The 25,426-nt window shown below is 39.0% G+C and overlaps 1 protein-coding gene across 2 annotated transcripts in view; it reads right to left on the bottom strand.

Moving 5' to 3' along the window:
• The window catches only part of LOC126252805 (venom carboxylesterase-6-like), a 152,161-nt gene that overhangs the window by 41,547 nt on the left and 85,188 nt on the right, over positions 1-25,426 (bottom strand). For both annotated transcript variants that reach the window (XM_049953742.1, XM_049953741.1), the window contains exons 5-7: positions 21,861-22,051; positions 3,554-3,722; positions 581-759 (exon numbers count right to left, since the gene is read on the bottom strand). In XM_049953742.1, the coding sequence (XP_049809699.1) occupies positions 581-759; positions 3,554-3,722; positions 21,861-22,051 (539 nt within the window). The remainder of the gene's footprint in view (positions 1-580; positions 760-3,553; positions 3,723-21,860; positions 22,052-25,426) is intronic.

The raw sequence follows: 25,426 nt of genomic DNA on the forward strand, positions 1-25,426 counted from the left end.
AAAACTGTCCTGAGCTCTGACTGAAGAATGGGAACAGATAATGTAGAGTGTTCTCTATAGGCCTATATGGAGCACGCCACATAAGTGTCAGGCAGTGATAAACTCTCACAGAGGGCATACACATTATTGGAGCTCTCAAAGTCCAATGAAAAGTATCTAGGATGATGAGATGAATAATTGTTGCACATCAGTTTTGTTAGCTGCTAGACATTTTAGTTCTTTTTACATAAGCAATCGAAGATGTAATGATGTTTTGTTGTAATATTAATTTGTGGAAGATAAAGGTACAATATAATAACATACCCAGTCCTCTATTATTGCTCAATGAAGTATGGGAGATTCCGAAAGTCATGTTCCCCTAATTCATTTGAGCAGTGAATTTAGGGTTATTTTACTCCTTAACATCTGTCAGTAAGAAGTGCAAATGCTGATGTTGTAGAACAGATAAACACTATTTTGTCCAGTTCCTACTTTAGCTTATTTTAGTGATTACTGAATATTACGAACACACAGAAAACCCCAAATGCACAACAATAAAAGACTGCAAGGAAGAAATGAAAAAACAAAATAACAGGCTTACATCAGCTAAGGCAGAAACTGAAACACTGGAAACTGGGAGCTTCCCAAAGTAATATGCCTTGAGTTTCTCCGTAACATATTCTGCATGTACTGAACTTTGTCCATAATGCAAGGAAAGTGGTGCTACTTTCCCAAAGTCTTTGGTGATATCATTCAAGAGATCTACATTTTTAAAAATAGCTGCAAAAGAAAAACAAATAAACAATTCAGACAGAATCACAAATGAATATTAACTATATTTGAGACACGATTGTTAGTTACCAGCGACTATTTTGACTCAAATGAATACTTTAGTGGTTTAAGTTTTTAACAGTTATAAAATTAATAAAGGAAAAAAAAGGAATCACTTCTAAAAGTTTTATAAAATTGCCTTACTGTTCATGAATTGGTAATATTCTGCAGTGAAAGTTTTACTGTCTTACCACAAGTATATGATGGTAGGCTTCAGTTAATTCCCTTTTTCAGATTCTTCTATGCCACACCAAAGCAATTAGAAGGCATGCCTGCAGTGACTTCTATTATAGATGTTAGCGGAGCAAAAGGGTAGTATAACAAAACTGGAGAGTCAGTTATGACACAATGAAAAATAAAGGACAGTTTAATGCAGGCTGAGAACTGTGAGTTAAGTATAATATGTGTAAATTGTGAACTGAGTCAAGAGAGAGCGATGATTAAGTGCACCTCCGAATGGGAGGGGAATCGTTTCAAGAATTTCAATTCCAACTGAATTATTCTGGAAATGAATGTTGAACTCAAATGAAGCGAAATGTAATATTATGAGAAGGAAAGTTGCCCCTCACCATATAGCGGAGATGCTGAGTTGCAGATAGGCACAACAAAAAGATTTTCACACTTAAAGCTTTCGGCCAATGGCCTTTATCAAGGCAACTGAAACCACACTGCAAGCTGCAGCACCAGTGCATGATGGGATTGGTGACTGGGTGGGGGGAAAGGAGAAGGCTGGGGTGGGGAGGAGGAGGAATAGTATGGTGGGGATGGAGGACAGTGAAGTGCTGCACGTTCGGCGGCGGGCAGTAGAGAGGTGAGGAGGAGGGGCAGGAGGGGGGGGGAGGGGGAGGGAGATAGCAGAAAAGAAAAGAAATAGAGAGAAATAAATTTTAAAAAATTACAATTTCGTCTCCTTTGAAGGCATTGCCTACAAACAAATCTGAGATATGGCTATCGGCACCCGAATGGCACCATCCTATGATAACCTATTCATGGGCCATCAAGTGGAACCCTTTACCCCTCACCTGGTTCATATTCACTTAAGACACCTTTGCTATCGGGATCGAAGGTAAGGAGACCCTCTCCACATTCCTCCAGAACCTCAACAACTTCTCCCCCATTTGTTTCACCTGGTCCTACTCAACCCAACAAGTCCCCTTCTTAGATGTTGACCTCCACCTCTAAGATGGCTGCATCAGTACATCCGTCCATATCAAACCTACTAATCACCAGTAATACCTCCACTTTGACAGCTGCCACCCATTCAAATACCAAGAAGTCCCTTCCTTACAGCCTAGCCACCCGTGGTCCTCACATCTTCAGTGATGAGCAGTCCATATCAAAATGTGCTGAGGGTCTCACTGAAACCTCAATGACCATAATTATCCTCCCAACGTTGTACAAAACAAATCTCCCATGCCTTATCTTTCCATACATCCTCCCATACATCCTCCCACCACCACCTACTCCAGCCCGGTCACTAATGTCACCTATCCCATCAAAGCCAGGGCTACCAGTGAAACCAGTCATGTGGTCTACAAGCTAAGCTGCAACCATTGTGCTGCATTCTATGTAGGCATGTCAGCCAACAAGCTGAATGGCCATTGACAAACTGTGGCCAAGAAACAAGTGGACCACCCTGTTGCTTAACACGCTGCCGAACATTATGTCCTTCATTTCAAAGACTGCTTCACAGCCTGTGCCATATGGATCCTTCCTATCAACACCAGCTTTTCTGAACTGCGCAGATGGGAACTTTCCCTGGAATACAACCTATGTTCCCATAACCCCCCTAGCCTCAAACCTCATGAGTCACTGTCCTCACCCATCCAGCGCCTTCCCTGCTCCCATTCCAGTTCCACACAACCGTCATTCCACCACCACACCCACTTTTTTTTTAAAAAATTTATTTATTTTATCTTATTTTATATAATTATTTATTTCTCTCCTTTTCTGCTACTCCCCCCCCCACCCCCCATACCTCCCCTGTCCGCCATCCCCACCATACTATCTCTCCCCCTCCCCACACCAGCCGCCTCCTTTCCCCCCACCCAGTCACCACTTCCATCCATCATGAATCGCTGCTGCTGCTCACAGTGTGGTTTTACTTGCCCGGTACTGCAGTCGTGTGTGAGAGTTTCATTTAAGCGCGCATGCGCATTTGTGTGTGTGTGTGTGTGTGGGGGGGGGGGGGGGGGGGGGGGGCACTTATGTGTGTCTATTGCTGTCAAAGGCCATTCACCGAAAGCTTTAAGTGTGAAAATCTTTTGTTGTGCCTATCTGCAACTCAGCATCTGGTGCATGGCAACTTTCCTTCTCATAATATTGTTACATTCCATCCTGGATTTTCCATTGTTTGAAGGGAAATGTATGTAACTTGTGATTTGTTCAAACAGAATTTATAATTAGAAAGGAATAATGATGGTATTTCTCTTGTAACTGTATGCCCTCCAAGGCTGTCTGCTCCAATAATAGTGCAATAATTGCTTTTTCCTTGAGATTTTAAGTTTCTGTCAATGTACACTAATCACTGATATAATTCCTGTTCGTATCAGAGCTACTTTTATACTGTGCAGTATGCTGTCTAACCAAGGACACTATCAGCAGTAAGCTGCCCAAGACACTACCACAGCAAGCAAATACATTGACACAGATCTTTTCCCACACTTACTGCCATCTCACTTGCAGTACAATAATAAGCAAAACTCAAAAGATAAGTGTAACAGTTTCTTTCCATATTTCATACCTTCAGCTTTGTTACCTCCTTCATGAGATGTAATTCCCACAATCCAAGGTATAGAGATCTCTATATTTCTTTCTTGCAGTGTTTCAAGAGGATCTTCACATAGAAATGCACTATTTGACTCCATTTCTACAACTGGTTTAAAAGCTGTGCCTTCTTCAGCACCCCATTCCTGGTTAAAAATAAAACATCTGGTACAATATTTGCAAAAGGTATTACACAATGTTGTTGATCATTCGTGATTAACTTGTGTAACATTAAAATGCTTTGATAACATCTGGAAGTTTACAGGTTGTGGTAACTTTTGATTGTTGCCATCCCAAGTTAAATCTTTAGATGATGCAAGACAAATATTATTATTATATTGGTTTGAAGACATTGGCATGACTAGTAGAGCCCTCGCATATGATCTAAATGCTTGACGAGACTAAAGACTTTCCTCATAATAAATTTTCTTTGGAGAAGATGACATGGATACATATTAGAGACCTTAAAGACAAGCTGGCAATGAGGATACTGACCACTTATGAATATATTAAAACGGATAGTAAAATCACACATGGAAGTGTGCATGTCTACAAGCACATTAATGCTCTTTCTTCCTCACACACAAATAAAACTATAATATAGTCATGACATATAACAGTAAATAAAACAAGAATTAGCTGAAAAGAGTACTGTAAGTGTGGCTGGCTAACTGCTAATAAAAACAGTAAACAAATCAGCCACTATAAGAACAAGTACATGTTGGTTAACAATTCTATACATGAATGTTAAAAGTTCTCAAATATAAATCTGAGTCCTAGTGTAAAAACATATATTCAAAGAGAAATGAACACAAAGTAAAAATTGTACAACTGTGATTCAGATAATCACAACTGACTTAGTTACTGACTATAAGATGATGAACTAGCCACTGAGATACATTAGAAACCCATAACCGATAATTTGGGCAACACACAAAACCTTAAGTCTTTTCCACACTCGTCTCAATGTTATTTACAACAATGGACACATAGTTATCCAAAAACTGCTACCCCATTGTCAGAAAATAAAATACAATGACGTAAAATGAGCTGCACTGACAGTAGAACAACATAATGTGTGAGTAGTTAGGTATACCACTTAAGTGATTTCAAGAAAATCTCAAGAGAGCTTTAATGCGTCTGTGATTTATCGGTGTGTTGTGACACAGCACACGAGATGGCGACAGTCATGTGGTTAGCATTCAAGCCCCATAATTGGTGGATCATTGAATCAAGTCATGCTCTCTTCTTCTCTCTTTAACACCAGTTGTATTATTCCATACACATTATGGTTGAAAGGTGATATGATGAAAAGACATGTATTTGCATGAACTTTTACTGAATTTCTAGTATTATTTTGTTTGTTGCTAATTTTTACTATCACAACAAATATTATAATTATGGACAAGTAAGCCTTCAAAAACACACAGTTTTATTGAAAACATATGCCTATCGTGGCTTCCGAAATCCCTGCAATTGGGTAAGTGCTGGGAACTGTTTTGCACCTCAGTGCTTCGATACGCAGACATAGGTTTCAAGAAGAAGGGACTGGTTTGTAAAGTCCAACTTAAACACTAGAAGAAGAGAAGAAGTCGTGTGACTAGGGTCTCCCGTTGGGTAGACCATTCGCCGGGTGAAAGTCTTTCGATTTGACGCCACTTCGGCGACTTTCGTGAACAACTTAAACACTGTAAAATAACTTTACTCAATAATACAATGAGTTACAATACAGCAGAATATGAGGGTAATGTACGAACAACTGTCAGAAGTGTTTTCAACATTACAAGTTATAGGATGATGTTTCTCATATAGATACAGAAAATGAAACAAAATGGCAACTACTACAACATTGAATGAACACAATTTTCCCCCCATGCACAAGGAATCCTTGGAGTTTCTGGGGAAAAACGAAGCTCATTGACATTTTGAAAAATTTCTATTTCTTCTGACATTTTGGGTGCAAACCATGTTTAATATATTTCCATAAATATTGGTGCTGAATATTGGCACTTTATGACTGAAAATATTTTAATAGCATCTTCATGAAAAGCAATTTCTCATTCATTTTCAATCAAATACAAACAAGTTTGAAGGCACTTGATAAAGTTTTTAACTTACCTTTAGAAATAAAAGCTGCATAATATCTGTTGTAGTAATAAAATATAGTAAACAGCCAAATAACAATGGAATTTCAATAAAAGTTCTTGCAAATACATGTGTCTTTCCATCACATTACATTTAAAATGTAGTATGTATGTGTGGCATCGATATAATATAAACATCGACGCCCCAATGACGACACTCTCTCTCTCTCTCTCTCTCTCTCTCTCTCTCTCTCTCTCTCTCTCTCCCTCTCCCTCACCCCCCCCCCCCCCTCCCTCCACTCACGAGTTCTTTGGACAAAATGTTTGAGAGGATGCAGTCTGTTTATGTGACTTCTTGTATATACATGTGTAGATGCTTGTACTTAAATATACATCTGTATCAAAATATAAAGTGGAAGTGTTTGTTTTTGGGATAGTGGCCCTCCACATTCCCACAGTGGTGACCCCACTATGCCACTATGAATTTTGAGTACATTTCATGTCTCCCGCACTAGTTCATTGTGCTACAAGTGATTGTTCGCCGCCATGATTTCTCCACACAACACTTTCCTCATGGACTTGGAAGCTCAAACCAACTGTCACTGTGTGCAGTCTAACTCAGATGAAATTCAGAACAAAATTTCTTGCGATTGTAATCCGAACGCACAGGTTAAGTTGCATCTGCAGCTGGACATTTGTTCACAGCATGCTCCCACAACCGTTATTGTGGTGCCATGTGCAAGGCTGCCATTCTGCAACAAGTAACATGTTTCAATCAGCCATCCTCTGATCCTGTTCTGACTCCCACAAATACTAGCCTAGGACACATAATCATTAATAGTGCACCACAGGCATTTCCCAGGACTACTTCACAGGTGGTTGACCATAATAGCACAAAAAACTTTCCCGCTATTGTGTGTCGCGGACTTCAATTCACGTCACGCACGTTCACAATCCACCCTCCCTCTATCACCCCTGCCCCCACAGAGGGTTATGGTTCCTGCTGTAAACCCGTTTGCTGTTTCCACAGCACCGGCTGTGCCTGCCGCGATGGCTTTCCGCTTTTTCTCCGAAGTTAGGCATTTCATCGTAACGCCCCTGGCCGGCATATGTTTTAGGGACCCCGGCTCCTGCTGGCCTTCCATCTATTTGTTCCACAGTACCAACCATGCCTGCCGTGACAGCCTTCAGCGACTTAACAGATATGCTCAGTGATTGCACACATGGCAATTGTGACAAACGTTTTTTTGGACCTATACCCCCCTCCGTCGTTACTTTAGTTTTCTCCATGGGCCGCCTGTGCTGTTAGCTGCAGGTATACTACAGCCGTCTGACAGTAATTAGTCATTGCCTATTTACCTTGCTACCAAACACGATGGTTCATTTTGCATGTGTGGGGACTACAGGCATTTAAATGTGAGGACCATAATATACAATTACTCAGTACCGAACATCAATGATTTCACCCACATTTTATCGGATGCTTCCATCTTCAGTGTAATTGACTGTAAACGCACCTGCCACCAGATACCCGTGCACCGGAGGATATACCCCAAGACTGCAATTATCACACTGCTAGGTTTGTTCCAGTACCATCACATGCAGTTTGGCCTTAAAAAGGCTGCCCAGATGCAGCAATGATTTATTGACTCCATCCTACGAAAGTTCAAGTCTTGTTTAACGTACCTGGATGACATATTCGTTTTCAGTAAGACAGCCGAGGAACACGAGCATCACTTATCCATGGTACTGAAGACCTTAAGTGTTGAACGGTGTACAAGTCAACAAAGGTAAGTTACAATTATGGCAGATGTCTAACCTTCCTCGGCTACACAATATCTGTGGATGGTATACAACCTCCAAAAGTTCACGTGCAGGCAATCTCATCTATGTAACTCCTTTTTGACTTACAAAGAACTGCGCTGATTCCTCGGCACCATCAACTACTGTCCCTCATCGGCTGCAGTACAAGCTCCTCTCATAGATGCACTGTCAGGCAAGCAAACCTCAGGACTCCAACCCATCCGTTGGACCGACCACATGATCTAAGCCTTCGGGGTAATAAAGGTTTCCCTGGCCTGGGCTGCAACACTCGCCCACCTGGACCCCTTGGCTGAACTATTCATTGCTTCAGACACTATTGACACAGCAGTGGGAGCTGTCCAACAACACTCCAGCGACAACATCTCACCCCTGCACTTATTCTATAAAAAACTATCTGCCACACAGAAGAAATACTCCGCCTTCGAGAGATAGCTCCTGTCCATCTAAGAGGCTGTTAAACATTTCTGCCCTGATGTTGAAGGATGCTGTTCTGTATCCTCACAGACCACAAACCACTAGTGGATGCCTTCTGAAACTCTCCGAAGATCCGCCCCCACGTTTTTTCCTCCATTTTGACTTGGTGTCTCAGTTTATGACAGATGTCCGCTATATCAAGGGTGCAGATAATGCCACTGCCAAGTTTTTCTCATGCATTAATGCAGTGTCCAACATCACTGACTTGTCTAATCTAGCCACTCTTCAGGCAACAGACGAGAGCACCCAAGCACTCCTTGTGAACCCAACCACCTTGCTCATGTTCACCAAGGCACTATTCTCCAGCCTTGCCACAGAGGTCTGGTGCGATTCTTCGACTGGGGTCTTACGTCCAGTGTTACTGGCTCCCTTATGAATAAAGTTTTTCAATGCCTTATACAACCTCACGCACCTGGGCATTCGTGCCTCTATCCGGCTAATTACCAAGCACTTTATCTGGAAAGATATCAAAACAGACTGCCGGACATGGGATCACAATTGTACCCCTGCCAGCACAACAAAGTCTGCCGCCAATTTGAGGGGATGCAGTCTGTTTATGTGACTTCTTCTATATACACATGTAGATGCCTGTACTTAACTATACATCTGTATCGAAATATAAAGTGGAAGTGTGATTTCGGGATAGTAACCCATCGAATTCCCACATATTAAATTATATGACTAATGTTGAAAACAATATAAATAAAAAAAGATTAGCAGGACTCGATCCAGTGATCCACCCAGTATGGGCTTGAATGCTAGGTACATGACTGCCACCAGCTCGTGTTCCGAGTCACAAAGCACAATTATGTCAATGATGTCTACAACTTCTCTTGTAATTTTCACCATATCACTTACATAGTATGCCTTACTACTTGCTCATTACATTGCCCTAATGTAATATTAACAGTGTACAAAGTTTGAAATAAATCTGTGATCTGAATGTTGTGACCTCCCTTTGCCAGTCACTTTGAAGCCCCTTCCTTCCCTCCGTGTGACTGATGCTGTTTACCATGGGAAAAACGTAGGCTTCACCAGCCTTAGTAGTTTTCCATTTTTACCTGCAGCCAAAGATTCTTCTTCTGACACATAATTCTCCTCCTCAACAGAGAGGTAATAGCACTCAAGACAATAGCATGGGGTAATAAAATACCTTACTCGCATGCACCCCTTTCCGTTGTGTCAGCTTGCTCATTTCCCAGGGTTCCTACATGTTCCAGAGCCCAGCAGAATTATACTCCTCTCTCTTGATGTGGTATATGAGGTGTGCTTTGTGGTATGGATCACATTGTCTGCTGGGTACACTTGCTGAATGGTCTGTAGAGCATGTAGAGCAGGCAAGAAGACTATTCTGTAGATTTTATCTCATCAGTTCCAGAGACTAAGATTGCATAGGGCTCTGCATCAAAGACTGTAAACCTGTTTGGGATTCTCATCCAAGAAAGACATTACCAGGGGAAACTAGTGAGCAATGACAGTATAGCCTTGCTTGGACTCATCAGTGTAAATAAATGTTAAATAACACTGCTCATCTAAAAAAGGTATATTTAAAAATAAAAGCTTGTGTGTGGGATCTCTTCTATTTTTCAAATTTAAAAATAGTCTTGGCCTCACTACTGACCAGGGCTGATTATTGTTCCAACAATTTGTAACAACATTTAGGCTTACCACACCAATCTCTGCGTCACTCCTTTGCTCTAAACCCAGACGATCTTTTGCTTTTCTGCAAATTACATGTATTTGTTCTGCAGATGGTCACACAACAAGATTAAAGGCCAGAGACTGAGGGATTGAGTAGACATTACATGCATGTCACACAATGGTTGGAGGTGGTTCCCCATTCTCAGCATCAAAGCTCGGTACAACACCTGTCTTGGCAGCTCCTATCACCGATCTAAGGCTGTCATGGTGAAAGAAGTCCGAAGTCTTTAAATATGATGATCATACAGAATTATATACAGTGTATTGTAGTCCAGCGATGATCGAACAAAAGCTCTGTAAAATAACATATGGGAGGATCTGTCTGCCCTCCACTATCTACTACTAAGGCACTTTAAGATGTTTGGAGCTTTTAAAGGTCTTGCTTTGCGAAGCTTCAAGTGTGGCAACCAGCTGAGTTTCTTTTCAAAAACGAAGACCAAGACCTTGACTGATTCCTTAAAACTAAGAGCTGTGTCCTCCAGTCACAGTATGCATTGATTAAAAACATTTTATTTGTTGTGAAGCTATCACACAACTGTCTCATGAATCGTTACTGTGAATGTTATGTACCATTTGTAAATGTGTAGTATATTTACCAAAACACATATTGGGAATACATTGTCCCACTATCATGTGCTTAAAGCTTCTATGCTATAAGACATTGTCAAAGTAAAAGCCAGCAGCATACAACCATAGTCAAACATAAAACTCTTCCTAGAGCATCTCTTGTTGGCATGTTATACCCTCTTAAGACCTGAAATGTTCTAGGAAGAGTTTTACGTTTGACAATGCACATGTGTGGCTTTTGCTCTTGACAGTGCCTAACATCATATAAGTTTTGAGCACTTGATAATGGGATAATGTAGTCTCTAAACATGTTGTAAATAATCATACATTTGACAACTGGTGCATGAAGCTCTTAGTATGGATGATGTACATGACTAAATCACACTTAACATTTATCAAGGGGGAAAAGGAAACACATCTAGGGGGAAAAAGGAAGCACATGATTTTAGTACACAATTCTAGTCATCTTAATGTTAGTTCCACTTGTTGAGCTATCACTTCAAGACAACACGATAAGCAAAAGATTGTAAAATCATTCAGGCATGGCACAGGGCTCCTGAGGGGAGGGAATTACTCCTGAGAGAGTAACATTTATCATGCTCTCCTGAGGAAGAACATTCTCCTTGGTTTGTCAGAATGGAAGGGCACTGCAAACTCAATCTAAAGGAAGGTTCCTGAAAGGAAGAATCATATTATAAATGGAAGCTACCCTGGAAGCCTTATTCATAAAACTGTTGAATGATGCTATGTCTCTATGTAATATCATAGGCCTTTGCAAAATCACCAAACACTCCTATCAAGTAATGCCTATGCAAGAAACCTCGTCTCTATGTAATATCATTGGCCTTTGCAAAATCACCAAACACTCCTATCAAGCAATGCCTATGCAAGAAACCTCTTATCACTGCCTAAAGGGGTATTAGATTGTCAGGTGTAGCTGGTACCTACAAAAAAACACAAAAGATGACAGAGAATTTCTAAAACCCACTAAGTAGCAGCTCTCAAACCCACTGAATCCAGTCTGTTTGATAAATACATCAAACAGAACAGCACACTGCCAAATAATTTGACAAACATATGAAACTTGGGAAATTGTTTAATTGTCTATGGGAGCCCTAACTCATTAGCCTGCACATAGATCTCTCTGTATATTGAAACAGTATTTACCTCTATCATATTAAATCAACAGTGTACTTCTGTGTAAACCTGTCAACTGAAGAACAGCTGAAATACATTCACGATATTTTCTCAAAATATTTTTTATAAAATTACAGCTTTCATCATAATCTTGAATTCTATATGCAGTCTGCTTAGAAAATCATTAAACATGCACTACTTCATTCTAATAATACAAGATAAAGATTATTGCCACCAGAAACATGACAATTCTGGAATGAATCTGCACTGCTTTAGTTAATCTAAAACAGTACAGAATATATCTAAAAAGAAAGATGATGAGACTTACCAAACAAAAGCGCTGGCATGTCGATAGACACACAAACAAACACAAATATACACACAAAATTCAAGCTTTCGCAACAAACTGTTGCCTCATCAGGAAAGAGGGAAGGAGAGGGAAAGACGAAAGGATGTGGGTTTTAAGGGAGAGGGTAAGGAGTCATTCCAATCCCGGGAGCGGAAAGACTTACCTTAGGGGGAAAAAAGGACAGGTATACACTCGCACACACACACATATCCATCCACACATACAGACACAAGCAGACATATTTAAAGACAAAGAGTTTGGGCAGAGATGTCAGTCGAGGTGGAAGAGTAGAGGCAAAGAAGTTGTTGAGAGACAGGTGAGGTATGAGTGGCGGCAACTTGAAATTAGCGGAGATTGAGGCCTGGCGGATAACGAGAAGAGAGGATATACTGAAGGGCAAGTTCCCATCTCCGGAGTTCGGATAGGTTGGTGTTGATGAGGCAACAGTTTGTTGCGAAAGCTTGAATTTTGTGTGTATATTTGTGTTTGTTTGTGTGTCTATCGACATGCCAGCGCTTTTGTTTGGTAAGTCTCATCATCTTTCTTTTTAGATATATTTTTTCCACGTGGAATGTTTCCCTCTGTTATATTCATAACAGTACAGAATATGTTTAAAATGATAATTCCAATGTAATGGAGATTGTTTTCAATAATAAAGCATTTCAAAATGTTTGCATACCATGCTGGAACCATAGTAAAATCCCCAAGGTATCTGCCTGTTCCATGTATGCTTCTTACTCGACAGTCATTTTATGAACTCTGCTAGCTTTAAGTATACATTAATTGCTCCTACAGTTTCTTATCCAGAGACTGGACTAAATGTTTCACAATAGTTAATGAATCCACATTGACTGCAGCCTTGAACAACTAGTCAAGCTTAACAACAATAGAATTCCACATCATATTTTCCTTTTTATGAGTATGGGGTGGGGGATATAGTTTTTGGGTTCATCTACCTCTGATAACAAATATTTAATCAAATTATTATATGTCACACTTTCACCCAGTTTTGAAGTTAAGACCGTGTTTGTTTCAGATCCACTTCCTTCAGGTGTATCTCCTACTTTATTGCCAGTTCTCATTCATCACATCAATTTTCTAAAAAATCTCTGCTCAGCACATTAAATGAAGATGTGTGTTGATCAGATACTGACCGACTTTCTCTTGTCTAAATACCGTCTGGGATTTTGTAGTAATTTCTAACTCAGAAGCAATTTCTTTGCACTGAATTATATGTCTAAGTTTCTATCTAGAGGTGAAAAATTATTAACATTTCCAATAGAACCAATGAAAGTTGCTTGTTGTCCTTTTACATTCCACTTTTTACAACACTTTTTTTGAACAAAGAATGGAAAATCCAGGATGGAATGTAACAATATTATGAAAAGGAAAGTTGCTACTCACCATATGGTGGAGATTCTGACAAGGGAACCTCCCCATCGCATCCCCCTCAGATTTAGTTATAAGTTAGCACAGTGGATAGGCCTTGAAAAACTGAACACAGATCAATCGAGAAAACAGGAAGAAGTTGTGAGGAACTATGAAAAAAATAAGCAAAATATACAAACTGAGTAGTCCATGTGCAAGATAAGTAACTGTAAGGACAGCGTAGTCTTAGGAGCGCTGTGGTCCTGCGGTTAGCGTGAGCAGCTGTGGAACGAGAGGTCCTTGTTTCAAGTCTTCCCTCGAGTGAAAAATTTACTTCTATTTTTTCGCAAAGTTATGATCTGTCCGTTCGTTCATTGACGTCTCTGTTCACTGTAATAAGTTTAGTGTCTGTGTTTTGCGACCGCACCGCAAAACCGTGCGATTAGTGGACGAAAGGACATGCCTCTCCAATGGGAACCGATAACATTTGATAGCAAGGTCATAGGTCAACCGATTCCTCCACAGAAAAACACGTCTGATATACTCTATACGACACTGGTGACGGCATGTGCGTCACATAATTGTCTGAAAATAAAAAATTAAAATTTTCACTCGAGGGATGATTTGAACGAAGGACCTTGCTCTCAGCAGCTGCTCACTCTAACCACGAGACCATGGCGCTCCTGAACTCCCATTCTCCTTGATGTTGCCTATCTACCCAGTTTGTATATTTTGCTTATATTTTTCATAGTTCCACACAACTTCTCCCTGTTTTCTCGATAGATCTGTGTTCAGTTTTTCAAGGCCTATCCACTGTGCCAACTTATAACTAAATCTGAGGGGGGTGCGATGGGGAGGTTCCCTTGTGAGTAACATTTCCACTATATGGTGAGTAGCAACTTTCCTTTTCATAATATTGTTGCCTTTTTTGAACATGTGCATGCCATTTGGTCCAAAATACCAATTTCTATGGAATCTTTTCATAAAGATTGCTTGCCCCTGTTTGACACTTCAAAATCTAACTATCATATATGTTATATCACTTTGTAACTGGTCTAATTTGGCACTGTCATTCAACAGCATTACAAAAGTAAAAGAAGATACTGAAACACATTCCTTGCAGTAATTACAAGTGAAAAGAATGTTATACAGAAAACATGCTAATTTCAGCATATAAACATTCATTTATATCAAAATTAATACAGTTAACAGTCCATCTGAATGACATATTTAGTCTCAGATTATAAAAATAAAAAACAGCATTACAGAAATAAGTATTTCAGGTTTTAGAACACCTTTCATTACTGAAACAATTTATTTTTTGTATGGTAATTTGGAAACACTATTATACAAAAATAAACACTGCATTCCACACATCACCACCCATTTTCTCCTTACCAATCCTTTCTTCCACTGATCTGCACAGACTTAGCAGTAACAAGTTGCATTTGCTTTGAAGTAGGTAGAACCTCTGCTCTTTTTTGAAACAGTCTCTCTCAAAATCTCCACTGAATCAACTAGGTATAAATTTTTACCTATTTCTATTTTTATACAGGTCTCCAGTTTATCTTTATCACGTACATGTAACTTTTTGTCCGGGAGCAAAAACAAATAACAAACAAAAAAGGTAGCAAACAAATGTTTAACTTGAATGAAATTTTCTCTCTGCAGTAGAGTGTACACTGATATGGAACTTCCTGGCAGATTAAAACTGCGTGCCGGACAGACTCAAAACTTGGGACCATTGCCAAACACTGGTAAATACTCTCCCAACTGAGTAACCCAAGCATGACTCATGACCCATCTTCACAGCTTTACTTCTGCCAGCACATCTCCTACCATCCGAACTTCACATAAGCTCTCCTGCAAAACTTGCAAGACTAGCATACCTGAAGAAGGAATATTGTGGAGACATGGTTTAGCCACAGCCTGGGGGACCTTTCCAGGATGAAATTTTCACTCTGCAGTGAAGTGTGCACTGGTATGAAACTATGGGCAGGATAGAGACTTGAACTTGGGACTTTTGCCTTTTACAGGCAAGTGCTCTACCAAATGAGCTACCCTCACAGCATTACTTCCACTAGTACGTCATCTCCTACCTTCCAAACTTCACAGCAGCTCTCCTGCAAACTCTACAGGGTGCAACAAAAAGTTATATGCAGTCAGCGCTGTGAATTCTGCAGTGTAGTTGGCCTGACAGCATGATAATGTGAAACTGCAAAGAGAAAGGCTGCCTTGAGTCTGTGCTCTGCTGTTTAAAGTTGGTTCTACTGGCCACTCATCAAGGTAAATGCTGCCTCTGGGTTACACTTTTTCCAAGCAAGCCAAAAAATGTAGCTGTCAAAAACTATTTTATTCAACTTCAGTTTTGCCAACTAACATTAAAAATAGGAACCATGGATGTATGCAATAATTTCATTTACATGATCAGGTGTATGGTTTTATAACAGAGTGTTATAAATCAATGTGGAATAACTTATTTTGGAGTTTGCTCCTTGTCTCTCCATTTCACTGTATAATAAAGTCGCACTTTACACTAGTTATTTTTGTAGATATCCAACAGGATTTTCTCAGTCATTCTGAATTTTCGTATTACATATTTTTATCTTCATTGTCAGCCTATCATTGGAATAAAATAAATTTTTGTAATATTTTATACCTACCCATTGCTTATCTTGGATGTAATCATGTGATGATACAATTTCAGCTTGTTGAATAAAAAGGTAACCTCTATTTTCATTTGAATAATATCAAAAGATTACATGCGTTACTGAAATTTGGGCACTGGTGGCCATCAAAATAATCTAAACAGTTAGTTATCAATCATTTGAGATACAATTGGTTTTGTATTCTTCCCCTGTGACATGTTTAATGCTCACCAAATCAATTACATAAGAAAGTAGAAATTTTAGAATTTTTCCCCTTCTTCAATAAATTTCTGTTAACACTGAAGGCTGTTGCTAGATCACATGTTTACTAGGCTTCACTTTAGGTTCATCCCAATCCAAACATACCCTGGAAGTGACACACAACTTCATTTATTGTCCAACTGAAAACAGCTTTTACATTTTTCACATACAAGTTAAAGAATGGCCTCACTTTAAGAACTGGATGGAGCTTTCCTTCAACTATTGCCATAAAGTAGCACTGCCCTTGAAATGTAGAGAGTAGAGTTATTACACACAATCTATAATGACTAAATTTAATATCAAAACCAAACTGGGGGGGGAAAAAAGGGTAAATGGACCAGTTTTACTCCACAGTGCTGCACTGGGCATTAACCTAATGGAGGTGACAGACCCTTTGCCTTTATCCAGCCTTTTAACTCACTTATCTAGCCAGGTACACAGAAGTTGAACAACAATATAGGAAAAAAAAAAAGCAACCCAAGGTGAAGCCTATATGTGAGTATTGTGTAGGAAACCTGTTATTAAACACAGCTCCTACTTGTTTCAGAACTGATAAATACAGGTCCCGTATGATTCCTGCAAAATATGGATAAGTTCAGGTAACAATTACAGAGATGTGGATAACAATCATGCACCTTTCTCTCCAAAGTAGACCACAAAGGTTTAATATTATTGAATTCTGGTGACCGTTGTGATCAGGGGAGATGCAAAAATTCATTCTCATGCTCAGAACAGCGGTCCTGGATAATGGAAGCTGTGCAGACAGGGGCTTTGAACAAAGCACCAACATTTCAAAACAAACATTGTCCCATGGGTTGGACCTGATCAGACAGTATTATCACATAATCCACGGCGGTAATGTGACCTTGCAGAGTAACGGCTTCCCAAATCATTGCTGAACTATCACTTTTCACTCTTTTTGTTTGATTTTGGTTCTTATTATTTTATATTTTATGCTTTTGTAATTTTAGCTTTTTGGTTAAGATGCCAATATCCAGAAGCTGGAAAAAAATTTCAAACAAGACTCATCTGACCAAATGATCTCCTTCCATTTCTGCATAGTCCAGGTTTTATGGTGTTGGCAAGCAATTGCATCACTGATGAGTGGTTTTTGGAATTCAGCTTTCCCTGCAATTCCGTGCTTGTGGAGCTCCCTTCATGTTGTTTTGGTGCCGACAGGGTTTGCGAGTTCGACATTCAGTTCTGATAACTCAACACACACTTGCATTCACATCGTGACTTGCAGATGACATTTTTCCGCATTCCTTGTACACAGTATTAATCTTCAATACAATGCCTCTCGAAACACCAATCATTTTGGCTCCCTTTGTTATGGAGCACCCACAATTCTCCCATGTTTGAATTCACTTAGCTCCAACACAATATAATCACAGCTACTTGTAACACTGTTCTGACCATGTCTGACATTTGCAACAAACTGAGAATATTGCACAGGCGCTGTTTGCGGTCAAATACAACAGTGCAACCTGCAGGCTTCACTGACACCAGCATTTATGTTCTAGCATGCCTTTTTATGGTGTTTTCATATTTTTATCCAACATTTTAAGTGACACTTATAGTTTAATGTGGACACAATGTGCAACTTGGCATTTTTTATGCATTGTCAAATTGTTCCATAGATGAAAGAATGCTAAGCAACAGAAAAAAATTCTGTGCTCAGTTCGAGATCAAACCTTAGACCTTTGGATTTATAATGCAACAATTCCCCATAGAACCACCATGGAACCACATAAATCATCATCAGACTTTACACTGTTTAACTTCTTTTGTCTAATTCACAGACATCTCAGTTATTGTGAGGGGCATTCACTCTTGGCAGATTTGCAGTGAAACAATGGAAGACATATTAGCCTCTGTAACATAGCAGTTCTTAGGTTTGTTAATTGGAATTAACATCTTGAAAAAACAGTCCAAGATGTTAACTCTGGCCTTATAATACCATTTTTGATGAACTTCCGGTTGTGGATGAACAAAATAACAAACCTCCATCAAGTGCTGCTGTCACTAAAGACACATTCCTACTAGCAGTGGACATATATAAAAAATTTCACAACAAACATGAATGTCATTGATGTTTTATCAAAGCTCTGAAATTAATTCCTCTCCATTATAATACATTATGAATTATATGATATGAACTTCAACTACTGCTGTAAAAAAAAAGAATAGTTGCAAACCATTCTCAACACAAAGGATAAAATGATTAGTGGACCTAAATTAAAAATTGGAATGTTGATATGGAGGTCAGCATTCAGAAACTTGCCAACAAGTGCTTGATCTCTGGGAACACTGACAGTAATAGATGCATTACCTTAAAAATTTTGCCTTCTCTTCATCTTCAGCAATCCTTAATGCATACAGTGTATCCTGAACTACGCTCTGCCGTAGTTATTATTCAACAGATGTTTAAACAGGTATGCAAGTTCCGAGTGCTTGCTGATTTTTATGCATCCAACTAGCTAGTTTAAAACTTCTGAACAGTACCTGTGTATGTTGCCAGATAGTTTCAACTGGCACACTTTAACCGTAGCATGCATAAAACTACACCTTCGAAATGACAATGTGATTCACTGGGTTATAAGATATTTTTGAAATTAAAAACCATATTTACAATTTGTTTTATTTGTGGTTCAAGTTCAAAGTAATTTTAACCACAAATTTTGAGTTGTTTTGCTTGCAACCATGAAGAGACATTATATTAGCTTCTAATGTTTTAATGACAGTCTGGCTTGGCAATCAATAAACTACAATAATGCACCATTCCACTTTATTTCTACAAATGGTTTAAAAGCTGGGCCTACTTCAGCACCACCTTCCAGATAAAATCAAAACCAACAGAAAAAAGCTCCTATCAGAGCACAAACCCTATCCTGTTTAAAAAAAAAACTCTCACTGAAACGTGGGCTACATCTACCTCATTCCACCCTCATCATCACCACTAAAAAAATTCCAACAATTTTGGCATGGGAACATACTCGCGCTCTTTTTAATGTGCATCTTACCTCTCTCTCACACAAGCTCCACCAATTGTAAGCTGCTCACACCCACTAGTCCACTGCTATAAGTTGCTCATACCCTTCTGCTCTCAGTCATTGTCATATACCCTCTCCATCATCCACTTCCATTTTCTCTGTTTCTTTATTCCTTCCACCCTGGCACTCTTTTCGCACTACTGTTCTGTCACTGTCAACAATGTTCCACTGCCACTGTGTCCCTATCTTTCTCTCACATGGCCAGTGTCTCCTTGGCTCTTTCTAGAACACAACCACTGTCTATAATCTTCCAGTATTTATTAGCTTTCTGTCTCTTTTCCACTGCCAATGTCTCCTTCTCTATTGGCACAAAGAAACATTTATACGTTTGTGTGCCAAAATTTTTAAAGCTGCCGAAGAAGGTAGAATGAGGCAGCTGGTAGCCCAGTTTTCAGTCAGAGTCTTTTGAACAGGAGCTTATATTTTTTCAGAGAAAATTCTGCACTGGCTGTATGAATGATTTTTATTAAATCTGCGACCAGTTTCGCACCACTTATCGGTGAATCCTCAGGCAATCTGTGCAAAAAATAATATAATAAGAGTTCATATAAACTATTTGGTCCCCCAATTCTGAGGTGTAAATTAAACTTTTAAATAGCCAGTTTTTTTAATGAAACAAGAAAGTACTCAGATATGCTATTTATAACATAGTAACATTGAACATTGGCCTGTAGCCACTCCCCACCATTCACATCCAATATACCATCATCTGGTGAAAGTGGTAGTTAAAATTTAGAAACCTTTCTTAAAAATTTAAGGAGCACATCAGCGAAACAGGCTCAAAATCAGCCGTAGGTGCGCATTTGCGGGAAACGGGTCACCATATCACCGGTATCCAAAACAACATGCAGGTGTTACACTTTGAAAGTAAGGGCAACACTCTCAGTGTTTTGGAAAAGATTGAAATCTTCCGAGTTCTGAAGAAATCCCCTCGCTCCTCACTTAATGCCCAGACCGATATTAGGCACAAGGGTCTTTTAGAAAATGTTTGTGAATACTTTCTTATTCCATTCAAGAAACTGGCTATTTAAAAGTTTAATTTACACCTAAGAATTGGGGGGGGGGGGGGATCAAACAGTTCATATGAGCTCTTATTATATTATTTTTTGTACAGATTGCCCGAGGATGCACTGATAAGTGGTGCGAAACTGGTCACAGATTTAATAAAAATCATTCATACAGCCAGTGCAGAATTTTCTTTGAAAAATGTCAAAGCTTGGATGTGGTTGTCCGCCCTACAGAACATGTCAGGAGCTTATATGCCTTTTTTTATCTCCGATAGCGGTGTTTTTCTGCTGTTTCACTTCTCTGCCCTATCACAACAGAGCATGTCACCCATATGAAAAGAACTTTATGGTTCAGTAAACTTTTGATAGCTTATTACATGAAATTGAAATAACTCAAAACTAATTTTACACCTCAGAATGAATTTCAAGTCCACAAAAATTTTGCATGTGCCTCAGTAGTACGTGGGATTCCCGCAACCCTTCTGATGATAAATGAGACACTTTATAGCATATCCCTCCATATTATGACACTTTATAGGCTATATTTTCCCCTCACAACAGATTTTATGTGTGTGTGTGTGTGTGTGTGTGTGTGTGTGTGTGTGTGTTTTTACATGAGCAGGTACGGTAACTTTGAACTTCTGTATCTAGGAAACGGATAAAGCTATCAAGAAATGTTCAAGGTTGTTCAACATCAGGATCTCTAGGAATATATTACAGAAATTACAGCCATTTCCTGTGCATAGCTGTCTTGGAATCTGGGGCTCAGTTTTTGTACCCAAAAACCATGTTTTTTGGGGCGTTTCTCAATAACAGATAGACATTTTTGAAAACAGGAAGATGGCATTTCTCGATAAATGCCTATATAATACAATGTTCAAATCTGAGCAATTTGCTGCAGTTATTTATTATTTAGATTTTGCCTCACACCGGATTTTACATGCTTATTTTGCATGTATGTGTAAAGTAACTTCGAATCTCTGTATATTGAAAACAGTAAAGATGCCAATAAAAATTTCGGCTATTTGCTGTACATAGCCATTTTTGATTCCACAGCTCGGTTTTGGTATGAAAAAATGATTTTTTTTTTTGCTGGGGGGGGGTCTAAGCAAACATCCATGAACTAACGATGCCTCCAAAAACCCCTTAAGGTCCTTCATAGACCACATCAAATGCGAAAAGAACTAACCTATTTGTTTCATTTCCTTAAGCAGCAGGAAGTGTGTAATGTTCATACTTTGACCCTGTACTGTAGTACAGTGACACTAAGACGATCATTCTGTTGACTATACAACTGGTTCCTAGTCCAAGGGTTATCCAAAACACTTTAACCTTGAACTATGAATAGAATCCAAGGCACGAGTGAGGAAGAATCCCATTTTCATGCACTGCGTTTTGGAACATATTAGGTAGTGTATCCTGTTGCATGCGTACCAACAGCTGGTACAATATTTGATATGGGCATTACACAGTGCTAATTATTTATGGATACTCTGTAGTATTAACAAGTTTTGACAGCACCTGAAAGTTTACAGATTAAAATAACCAGTGCAAGTATATATCAATGTGCTGACATGATACAAGCACAACAAAATATATTGTGACAACAATATAGAGTCCATGTCCTCATGAAAATATCAAAGAATATATAGCCCAAAGTTCTAAGACTTGAAATGACATCTGCGTGTATACACATGCTGCTTCATTCGGAAGAACAAGGCTCCCTATAATTAACACACACAGTTCACTCTAATAAACCCAAATACCACTCACTCTTTATTACAAAGATCTAAAATAATGTGTGTCCTTACCAGAAACTGTCTATCGGCTTCAATAATAATTCTCCCTTCTTTTTTCCTAAGACACTGCACAAGTTCAGCAGCTGATGTCCAAGAGCAGCCAACCAAGGACCCCAGTTTATTGGCATACAGTGTGGGTTCCCGAGATGAAGCCCATGGACATAAAGCAGTGCCACTCTGAGAAATAGCAGCATGAAAGAGACCTTGCAGTAATAAAAAAAAAAGAACTACATGTTATGCAACTGTAAACAAATAAATATACAAGGGAATATACTAAACTGACTAATAAAGATGTTCTAATACTTGACACCACTAACTATAAACAAAGCAACTAAATGTAAAGTTGTCACTAACACCCAGCTTATACAAAATAAATTTACGATGGCAGGATTATCAGAGGATGCACATTTCCTGATTAGACCTTGTGCTACAGTGTGCACAGAGAAATCAACTCTGACAAACTTTTATCGCCACACCTTTCAGTACGACTAATACTGAAAAGGAGTTCTTTTTAGAATTTCTAACACACAAGTCATCAGAAGTTTACATGAGCCCAAAAGTTACACTGTGAATGCATAAGAATAAATTAATTAATGGTAAAGTTCCATCCTAAGTGTTGTACCTGCTTCTAAAACTATTAGTTAAACAATGGAAAGTTCAGGATGGACTAATGACATATTCTGTACTGCTATTATAACTGTGAGTCATTCATTCATAAGAATATACAAATGTACATATTTATAGGTGTGCACTGTGGTATTTAAGAGCTGATACTTCTCTATGTTTCTTATGGCTGGTGGAAGGGACAACTTGCAACCTGCGACAGGCACTGTACATGCTATTAGAGGACATCAAACAAGAAGATGGGTTGTTGCAGAAAAGCTTCTAGAAGGCTCACATATAACTGTTATAGAATAATAAGCATACAGAAACACTATTGCGATTACATTTGTTTATAGTTTATGTTTGGTATTAAGAAAAAATTTAAATATTACATTAAATCAAAATGGAAAATCCAAGATCGAATGTAATAATATTATGAAAAGGAAATTGCTACTCACCATATAGTGGAGATGCTGAGTCACTGATAGCCACAACAAAAAGACTGTCACAAATAAAGCTTTTGGCCAGTGAGGCCTTTGTTAAAAATAGACCCGCACGCACGCACACTCTCTCTCTCTCTCTCTCTCTCTCTCTCTCTCTCTCTCTCTCTGGAACCATTTTCTGACAACTCAAACATGTGATGTTTTAAAGATAAGTGTGAGAGAAAATATTTACTGTGCAACACATGTCTGTGTGTGCGCGCGCGCGCGCGTGCGCGCGCGCGCGTGTGCGCGCAGGATTGACGTTTGTCATGGGAGGACAGGAGCTGCGTCAGACGATCGGCCCCGACGAGTGTTTGCTGGTCGCGCCTTTGAAGCTGTATTAAAAGGACAAGGAGTGTTTATGTAATATTCTGTGGTTTATGGTACTGTGATAACTGTTAAAGAGACAGATGAAGCATGGATTGAATAGACTTTTACTTACTTCATGTACGGGACTCGCTAGACGCAAGACATGTTAATAATTTGTCGTCGTTCTTAAACCAACCATGATATAAATGTATATTAACAGAGTATGATGTTTGATGACTCAGTTGGCTTAACAGAGTTTAAATGTTTATACAAGAAATGGTAAAGTGGTTTCCTGTTGAAGTGAAAATATACCATGATTGAACTGAAAGTTTTCTACAAGTACCCAATTATTTCAAAAGTGGAGTCTTTCAAATTCCTACAACCAGTGATAGTCTTCGGAGAAGAAGCTTCTGGAGATCGACGTATCTGATTACCCAGAGAAGAGGATCGGCTAGACCTGTCACGTAAGTCAACTGATTAGAGATATGTGTGAATTGTGAATGCAATCCAGTTTCGCACTGCTCCTCGTGTCGTCAAAACATTAGAATGTGGCGACCTAAGTGACAGGACTCGAAGAAAACGGGAATTTTAAGATGGAAATGGGAAGAAGATATTCTGAGTTGCCATAGCAACCAGGCTTAACAAGATAAGAGAACTGTTTTGAGTAATTGGGTTGAGTCCAAGAAACTAAATGGAAGAAAGTTGTAAATGCAACACAATAAAAGACTTAAGAAAGTAATAGCGTCAACGAAATGGAGAGCAGACTTCAAAATTTTAGACTAAGAAGAGTTCCGCCGAGAATACTTGAACTAAGAGGATTTGGTGTGGAGAGTACACAGCTCTCACACACATCGTAACCGACACTGACAGTAACAATCCTTACATCCGATGATGCCGGCGCCAGTGCTGCTCACAGGGGCTGACTCCACATCCGCTCGCTGACGCTGATTATGAAACCAACATCCAACGATGCCGGTGCCAGTGCCATTCACCAGCACTGAATACACATCCGCTCACCTACGCAGATAGAACTCTATGCCGGGTAAGTGTGAAACAAAGTTGAAGGAACTGTTGAAATAGACTATATTGTAGTCATTATGAGTCGAGTAGAATTTTTTTTTAATGCTCACAAGGTCTAAAATGTGTAAAGTTATGGATCAAGAATAGCAACTAGGAGAAACTTCAGAATCAGTCAAGGCTATTAAAGTGAGTAGTGAAACGCCTGACTGGTCTAAAGTAGTGAATTTAATCAAAGCTCAAAACGCCCAAATTACTACTTTAAGTAAAAATTTAGAAGCACAGAGTGCAGTTGTAAATGTTCAAAGTCTTAAGTTAGATTCAGTAAATACTCAGTTGAATGCTAAGTTGGATGACCAGAAGGCAGATTCAGCAACTCCAAGTGAAAAGCTCAATGCATAGAGTGCTAATTTAAGTAGAGAAATAGACACAGTGAATACTCAAGTAAATAATCAATTGGACGGTCAGAATAAAACTTTAGGATTGTTAAGCGCAAAAGTAGATGAACAAAATAAGGAATTTAGCCAGTTGCATGAAGGCATGGGAAATTTAAAGACTGAATTTGACATTTTAACCACTAAAGTGGAAAATTTTAAAACAGATTTGAAAGGTGAATTAACTAGTTCTTTAAGTACTCATGTCAATCAGCTGTTCACTGGCTAATCAGACACAGAGTAACAAATTCCAAGATTTAGCAAAGAAGTTAGAATTCGATATTGAAGATAAATGTAATAGTGTAGAGTCTGAATTAAGTAAAAAATTAGGATCATCTCAGAGTGTATGTAATGTTACATTTGATGCTATAAAACGAGGATTACACACTTTAAAGGAAAGTGTTGAGAAGCAGGACAAACTAATTCCTATATTCCAATTGCAAATTGCGGGCATTAACACTCGAGATGATAACGTGGAAAGAAATTTTAAATAAAAACTAGCCACTTCAGACATAATAAATATCAATAATCTGGAGGAACAGGTACAAGAGATGCTAGAATAGTTGCTGCAAGAGTAACCTCCGACAACGTGTCTCATATTTTATCTTCTGAACTTAGTAACACTAAGAGAGATGTAGATGAACTTTGGAAAGAATTAAAACTTATACAGGACAAAATGGAAAATAGGGTGACTTCTCCTAACAAAGTATTAACTAGTGAAGTAATGACAGAT

Source organism: Schistocerca nitens, chromosome 4 (assembly GCF_023898315.1).
Source record: "Schistocerca nitens isolate TAMUIC-IGC-003100 chromosome 4, iqSchNite1.1, whole genome shotgun sequence".
Lineage (NCBI taxonomy): Eukaryota > Metazoa > Arthropoda > Insecta > Orthoptera > Acrididae > Schistocerca > Schistocerca nitens.